Raw genomic sequence first — 8,737 nt, 5'->3', positions numbered from 1 at the left:
TTATTTCTAAGTGAAGAAAGAAAATGTCTAAGAAAACAGTCCAAAAACATTGTTTCTCTTTAGGTTTATACATCCATAATTTTAATAGCCAATTAGTGTGTTGCCTTTACAATCATGCTTATTATTTATCTAACAAAGCTTCAATGTTCCTTGTCTATAAAAAAAACAAGCAAACACAATTACTGAATTACATCATTCACTATATTTCAATTACAACAAATGATTAAAATGTATACGAATATAGCAGGATTAAAAAAAATACAATAACGTTACAATTATTATATTATACAATTATACAATTATAAATACAAAAACGTTTAAATAATATTTTTTTTAAGTAAACAGTGCATCAAATGGGACGGCATATCTTTGAATAATTTATTTAAAGTTAAAGTCTTGAATTTAACCATTGTGTTGACTTTAGTCAAAAGAGGGCGCTACAGAGCACTCCCTTTTTCATCATTATCTTTGTCTCGTGGCTGAAAGCTCATGTGCCTAATTTCACGAGTTTTTATTGATTAAGTTATATTGTTTACTTTACATATTTTAAATGCATGTAACTCAGAAAACAAATAAGCTAAGGTATGTGAACCCAAGGTGCTACAGTAAATAGTTATTTACAATTACAAACAATTCCACAGTGATATTTAGCACTTATAGGCTACGTTTAGCAGATTTTTTTAGTTCACCCAAAAATGAAATAAAAAAAATCATTAGGATATTAAGTAGGGGTCATGTTCCATAAAGATATTTTGTAAATGTCCTACCCTAAATATATCAAAACTTTATTTTTGAGTGGATGCAGCAAAATCACAAACAAAAATGGGCGGAAAAACGTTTATAAACTTCACTCGCTGCTGTCCGCTCTTTGGGAATTACCCGCTCAAGTTCTTTCTTAGAATTTCAGCTTTCGGGTTCATCTATTACCCACAACGTCATTACAGCGGTGTGCCAATAGAGAGCATTAAAACAAGCCTGTTTCATCTTAGCAATGGCCTGCAACAGCACCTTTGATGGACAACTTTAAAGGCAACTTTTTCTCAATATTTAGATTTCTTTGCACCCTCCGATTCCAGATTTTCAAATAGTTATATCTTGCCACATTTTGTCATATCTTAACAAACCATATGGAAACCTTATTTATTCAGCTTTCAGATGATGTATAAATCTCAATTAAAAAATGTTGATCCTTAAGACTGGTTTTGTGGTCCAGGGTCACAAATGAGTTGAGAAACTGTCTCACCTGTTTGCTTGTTTTCCTTAAGCTCTATGATTTATTTCTCCATTTTTTCAATTCTCTTCTCAAAATGATCTCTGATCTTTCACTGTGCTTACATACATGTCATATGAGTAGCCCGTATAACTTTTGCTTTCAATCATAGCATCAATTTTCTGCAGCAGATTTGAGACCTGCTCACTATCATTCCTCTTTTTGATGATGTGGTGTTTGATCTGACAATTCCCAATCAATTCCTGAATGGTTCTGATTATTGGAATTATATGGACCTTTGTATTCCATTCAGATAAGAACAAGATCATTAGATGAGCCAAAAACTTCCCATCAGCACTGCCAAGTATCTAATTTAATGTTGTGAGCTCTGTTTTATCCTCATCAGTTAAAGGACAGACAGGAAGGACCAGGAGAAATGCATGTATGTCAAATGAACATAAAGACAGAGCACTGTGTGTCTTACACATCAAATCCCTTTGAGAGGTGAGAGATGTATTATATAGTTTGGGCATTTCAACCACAGTGATCCGACGTCCACACACCACTCCCTCTCTCTTCACGCATTCGTGCAGGGTTTCAGGCGCCTCTGTTGATTCAGTCTGATCCAGTATTGTGCTTGCTGCATGAATCTTCTCAGCACCCCTGCTTCCAAACAGATTGAGCAGGTACTGTAAGAAACATGTAAGTCAATCAGTGTTGGGTAAGTTACTCTGAAAAAGTAATTAATTACTAGTTACTAATTACACATTCGATAATGTAATTAGATTACTTTACAAGTTACTCTCTTCAAAAAGTATTTAATTACTTATTACTAATTACTTTCTATATCCTACATCAACCTTGATTAGCTAAGTGATTCAAGGATAGATATGAAACGGCTCTTTTAATTCATTCAAATAAATAATATAAAACTACATAAAGTACTCTTATTAACTGACCAAAGTATTACAAATGTGAGAATTATACATTAAAGCACGGATTTTAAAGTTAGACTTTGAATTTTGATGTAAATTTCTCTTCTGCACACACACATATTACACAAAGTATTTAGTTTAATTACATCAGAAGTAACTGTAATTAAATTACAGAAAAAATAAGAGTAATCCCTTACTTTACTTTTTCAAGGGAAAAGTAATTAAATTACAGTAACTAATTACTTAGTAACTAGTTACACCCAACACTGAAGTCAATATAATTTTGTGTTAATTAAATTCAAAATGACATGAACATTATATAAAGTAGGCATTGTTTAAACCACCAAGTTAATATTCTATTTATTTTGACTACCATAGCAGGAAAAAATACTTCATACATTTCTTTGTTCGGTTTAACACAAAAGAAGATCTTTTTTCAAATGTAAGAGAGCAAACATTTCTGGGGCACTTTAAATGATACCATTGTAATTTTTTCTGCTATGGTACTGCTTGGTTACAAGCATTCTTCCAAATATCTTTCTCTGTGTTCATCAGAACAAAGACATTTATGCAGATTTGGAACAATCTAAGGGTGAGTAAATGATGACTGAATTTAAATTTTTGGGTGAACTGTCCCTTTAATTTTGAAAACATGAGCTGAAAAATATTTTATATCAATCACCTAAAGAATCCGGTGTTCTACTGTAAATCAATAAAATGTTTGGAAAACCATTATTTATTTTTTATTTTATTTGAATGATTTTCCTCATCTTTGGTAGAGGCTGCTCAAATTATGTTGAAGGCGTTTCTGGTGGTAAATCACACAACTCAGGTAAAATCATAAGATGACTCCCATCATTGTCTTTCTCCATATTTTTGATTTTCTCAAATATCTCAGTCACTGAACTCTGATCACTTCTCCACAGTACCTCCAGCTTTCTTGGAGTAAACTATGAACATATTTGTTCTCTTCATCACTCTCATCAACAATGTTACTTTTCAGCGGGTCCTCCATTATCAGTCCCAGGGTGTGTTTCAGTGCCTGATCCGACCATGAGTTCAGGATCTCAGCAATCACATCTTTGCTTTCCTCAGTGAAAGTATCTGGTTGCAGAACTAGAAGAAGGACATGTGTACCTGGAGCAGTCAAGTCCACACAATGTTTCAATGCCCGAAATATTTGGCTTTTAGGAACCTACCTGTCAAACATCGGTGTGATGATCACAGATATGAGTCAGAATGTGTCCTCTGGCTGGCTCAACACACTGCTGAAAGGAGCCTTCTGGTTCAAAGGCATTTCTTCCCATGCAAGAGTAAGTTTCCTACTAAGCTTTGTATCTGCCCAGTTCTCTCCCAAGAGCCAGATCCTTACTTCAGGATCGACTAAAATGCAAGATACTGTACATAAATACAAAACAGCCCTGTTATAATACAATGTCAGTATAACAGTTAATGTAATAATTAAACCATCATCATGCTAAGGCAAACCTGGTGTCTTTCCCCACATTTTTAAAAAGATATTCACCTTTAGTTGAACCACAATAAAAACTTGTGATTTTTACTAACAAAACAAGTAACCAAGAAACAGATTTTCTGGTTTACTTCTAAGTTTTTTTATTTGTTTGGTAACACTGAAATATTATTTTTTTTCTGAAAAAGTTGCATTGAAATGATATGCATTGTAGAAAAAGTGCTATTCAAATGAATGTATTTTGAATTGAATTTGGCAAAACTTACAAATGGGTGGTAAAGTCATACTTTATATTTCTTCTCCGACTTGATCTTCCATCTTCTTTGCTAGGTGGTTCTGTTGCTATTTTATCAAAAGTGATTAGATTAATGCTTTCTCGGTCACCTTTAATGTATTGATTCATTGAATAAATTAGGCAAAATGATTTACGTTTGAAATTAAAAAGCATTTGTGATTTTAAATGATAGTTAATGCACTATGGGTGACCTTTGTGTTTTAGTCAGAAAAGTTTTTTACACCTGCTATAATTACTTACAAGAACTAGTAAAGTTAAAAAAACGAATTTAAAAGGAAACAAGAGGTCTTTGAAATGAATTAATTTTCAATAATAAATGTTTGTACTCACTTTCTTGAGACGCCATTTCAGCTTTGTAGATTTGAACTAAGGTCAAAGTACAATCAACACTCCCTTTTTATATGAGCTACAGTTTGTTATAAACCCTTAAACTAGCTATTTAATTAATATTTAACAATTGACCTTTAAAATACCCTAAATGCATAATGACCTTTACTGCATATAATGACACTTCAAATGACTACTATTTTCTTTAATTTTACATAAAAGAATTACAGGAAAAATCTGTAAATTATTTATTTTTCGAACTGTAAAATACAATTTATTCCTTTAAAAACATAACATGGTTGTAATATCAAATTATGGTTGGTAATAGTGATATTTTAATTACAGCAAAAATCTGTTAAACAACAGGCATTAATTGTCTAATGGAAAAAAGAAACATTCTACAAAACAATACAGACCTTTACCTGTAAAATATATTTTTTTCTAACAGTGTACTTTTAAACAGCTGTTACAGACTTACTGTTGCAATGCATTTTCATACATACACCTTATACAAAATAGATCAGCAAAGCTGCAAGAAAATACAGATACACATGCAAATACACTGTGATGCTGGGTAATATAAATATTATATTACATTATGTAATGTTATTAAGGATTGCATGGTGTTGTGAAATAGAGAACCAGCTGGTGTGGAGAAACTTCTAAACTTGCATCAGGAGTGTGTGTTACTTTGAAGTTAATATCCGAACTGGGGGGTTATAGCCAGTCACATGTATAAGTCTTGTGTGGGTGTTGGAACATTCAGCAGTTGTTTACTTTTCACATACAGAGACACACTTTTACTCTTTAATAGCAGTGGTGTGAATTACAGAGTGAGTGTTTGTGTGTTTGTACAGACTGTTGCTGTATGATGCATCAGACATGCAATATAGTTCTCCACATCAACACGCAGCCCCCCACTTGAAGCTGACTATCTAAATAAGTGTATATGTGTGTGTGTGTGTGTGTGTTGCTATGCAATGATTCCTTCCAAAATAACAACAATCTGGCATGCTGGTTATCTTAGAGCTCAAGCACATTGATGGTACAGGCACACATTGGCAAAGATGCCAAACCAGTAAGATAATTCTAGGAGACAGTCAGTGGTCCAAATAGAATCAGCTGACACTCATAATGCCGACCCCCACAACCATCGACCCCACACATACTTCAAACTGATGATTAAACTGAAATGTTCCAAACTGCAGGATCATGAGATACCGTTTGTGCAAATGAATTTTTTTGAATTATGTTATTTTAGTTTATTTAACTTTTTGAACCCTGATCTGTTTATGTACTTACTCAAGAACTGATTTTGGGTTGATTTTTTTTGGATAATTGAATCTTTTCGAATTGCATCTTTAAGCCCGTTTAATGAAGGCTACCCTGGAAGAATTTAGAAAATGGGAAGACATAACATACAACAGCTGAAAACCAGCAAGAACAAGGATTAAAGGATCAGCCCCCACCTCCCTTCAGATCTATCGTGGCTCTGTTTGTTTAGCTAAAAATATCCAACAGCACTGAGTGACACACCAGCTTAATCTGTTGCAAATTACTCTGATTATGACTGGAATAAAAGGGTCTTTGTGAAATCAGAAAGAGAGACAGAAAAGTGAGAGCCAGGGAGAGAAATATGAAAAAGACAGCATGTTAAGCCCATGGCATTCTTGGCACAAAATCACCAAAGGCATTCTGGAACACCAGACGGCATACCACAGTCACTTCTACACTCAGTTTGATTAAAAACAACCTCAAAATGCTAGCTTTGCTTTGCATCCATAAAACTCCGTTGCACTTCTTTTCTTTCCAAAAGAACAAATCCACTTTCTCAGTTTTGATGATACATATCAGTAATTGACAGACTAAAGAGTGTTAGATGCCAGTACTGTCTGTTCTGACCCCTGCTTGACTGCCGTTTCTATTTCAGGTTCATGTGAGAACATTTAAGAATAATTCAACAAATTTTTGCCCGATGAAATCAAAATGACCATGCCTATCAACTTTGAGGCCATCTACTGCATATGCTAGCGCTAGTGTACTTCCAACGTTAGAATGAGACCATTGTGAAAAAAAGTAATGTTTTGGATTAATGGTAAGTACATAACTTGTGTGTATGCAAAATATGTGAGTGTGAGGGCTGGGCACAGGAAGATTACAATGTTGTTAGCATTCAGTTCAAAGCGTAATTTAATTTCAAATGTGTAATTTTTTGGAGGATCTGTTGACAGAAATGCAATATAATAAACATAACTATGTCTTCAGAGGTGTATAAAGACCATACATAAATTATGTTTTTATGACCTTAGAATAAGCTATTTCTATCTACATACTGTACACCGCGGGTCCCCTTGCATGGAATTCCCCATGTTGTTTCTACAGTAGCCTTAAATGGACAAACTTCTGTTATGTCCTTCGGCAAAGAAGCGAAAACGTGACGACATCTTAATCCTGTGTCAGTCTAGTGCTTTGAAAGAGAGGGGGGAGTGAGCTGTTGGTTTCAATTCGTGACCTCACCGCTAGATGCCACTAAATTTCAACTGGATGATTATTAACTGTTTATATGAGAACAGTTAATAAACACAGTGCTATAAACTGGAGGTACCATGTTGTTGTGTTACATTGTGAAAAAAAATTGTTTTCCCCCTCTCTCCTTGCTTTCTAATGAGACGCAAAAACACAAAACTGAATTTGCATTAAACACCTTTTATTTAAATATTAATCAAATAACAAATATTAATAAATTACAAAACACCATCAGTCAATATAGTGCAATTCCTATTTGTTAAATAATTCCAATGTGCAGAAGATTATCCTGCAAAGGCATCCCAACAAAAAAATCCAAAAATACATTGAACAATTAAAACAAAATACTATTTACAACCTAAATTCACTATACAAAACCATAATCCTTCTTAACAGTATATAATTACCAAAACCATCGTGCTTTTATCGCCTTATCTTTACCTTCATTTGAGTCTTCACTTTGCTGAACCTGCTGACTATTGCTAAATTCTTAGTACCTGCTCAATCTCTTAGTTTAACACGTCTGTTCCTCTCATTCTTTAATAAAGTCCATACAGTCTTTGGTTCATCATCCACTTTCTGCCTTCCTCCTTTTTCGGCCCTTTCACCCTCTCTGGGCTTCCTGGGACATGGATCGGCCCAGGGCTCTTGGTGCTTTGGCAAACTCCATTCGCATGGGTTTGACTGGGGGCAGGTCTTTGGTGATCTGTTCCACTGGTCTTTTGTCCAGGCAGGCACCATTTGGAACACGGGCAGGGGGAAGATCTTCCAGGGTGTGGGGTGCTCCACGACCCAGACGAATGCCCAGTTCCGTAGGCTTGAAAATGGGCAACGGCAGGGAGATCCTGTAGGGTAAGACCTGGTGCTCCCGGACACCTGTCTCAACGTTGCCCACTCGGAGCACACCCGAGGGGCACGTCTGATTGAGAGGACGGCCCTGCCAGTATCGAGAGAGGGTTTCTCTGCGAGAGTCGTCCAACATCAGCATGGACTGACTACAGAAATAAAACAGAAAGTACGGATCTACAGTCTATAGTTTCGTCCAATATGACAAATCTACTTGAGAGAAGCACTCACCGATCTTCAGGTTGCGTCTTCATGTTGATGCTATGCCAGTCAGCTGTGTAACTTTCTTTCTTGGCTTTATTTTCCTCTTTCACGCTGCAGCTCAGCTCAGCTCCAACCACACGTCCTCCCTTCTTCTCCAAAACTGTGCACATCTGCATCATCAGAGTCTGTTCGTGTCTCACTTTAAAGATCAATTACTCACTGTTTTAAAATAGTTTTATTCGTCTTTTCTTGTTTGTTTTGTTAGTTATTGACAGGACCCGTCTCTGGTGTCTTCTGTCTGCTTGAGCGTATGTTGTGCTTTTATAAAGCTCTGCTGCTATTTCTGTCCAATGGAATTACACTGACGCCTGCTGCCCACTCACCCACGTATCACACAAGCAAAGCACTGGAACATGGACATGAGCTCAGAAATCCCCACGGATCAAATAACTCAAATTTCCTGGACACGTTTCAGAGTCATCACTGAACATTCATCTATCGTTTAAATATCAATAAAAATGAATATAAATACAGTTAATATCAAAATAACTAGTTTGCCTCTTTAAAGTTTCCACTTCTATTTTTTTGTCCTGAATTAAACCTTTGATTATCTTTTATCAACATGACAGCTGTTCCTGCATGGGCCATTTGATATCAAAGGTGTCGCTGGAAACACAATGGAAACTAAACAATGGAACCAGACAGGAGATGATGAACAAATGGCAGCAACTGTTATCTTCTGTATAAATCTTCTTTTGCACAGATAATCTCTTTGAAAGACATTGAATAAATAGCAGTCATCAAAGAGAATTTGTTATACTATAAATGCAGGTCAAGTGGGACGATTATAAGTGTGTCATTGGTATTGTTATGATCCAAGGTCATGTCGTTAACATGTAAACAGTGATTTTTTTAGTAAAAAA

The 8,737-nt window shown here is 35.3% G+C and overlaps 1 protein-coding gene across 1 annotated transcript; it reads right to left on the bottom strand.

Annotated features, from left to right (window-relative positions):
- Positions 1–6,916: 6,916 nt before the first annotated feature.
- On the bottom strand, positions 6,917–8,119 carry tcap (titin-cap (telethonin)). The gene is made up of 2 exons (XM_057346190.1): positions 7,842–8,119; positions 6,917–7,759 (listed from the first exon to the last, which is right to left on the bottom strand). Exons 1-2 carry the CDS (start codon positions 7,991–7,993, stop codon positions 7,369–7,371), a joined length of 543 nt encoding a protein of 180 aa, XP_057202173.1. The 5' UTR covers positions 7,994–8,119; the 3' UTR covers positions 6,917–7,368.
- Positions 8,120–8,737: the final 618 nt, after the last annotated feature.

Source organism: Triplophysa rosa, linkage group LG11, assembly GCF_024868665.1.
Source record: "Triplophysa rosa linkage group LG11, Trosa_1v2, whole genome shotgun sequence".
In the NCBI taxonomy this organism is placed as follows: Eukaryota; Metazoa; Chordata; class Actinopteri; order Cypriniformes; family Nemacheilidae; genus Triplophysa; species Triplophysa rosa.
Note: the sequence above shows the minus strand (reverse complement) of the source record. Positions and strands in the feature narration are given on the sequence as shown.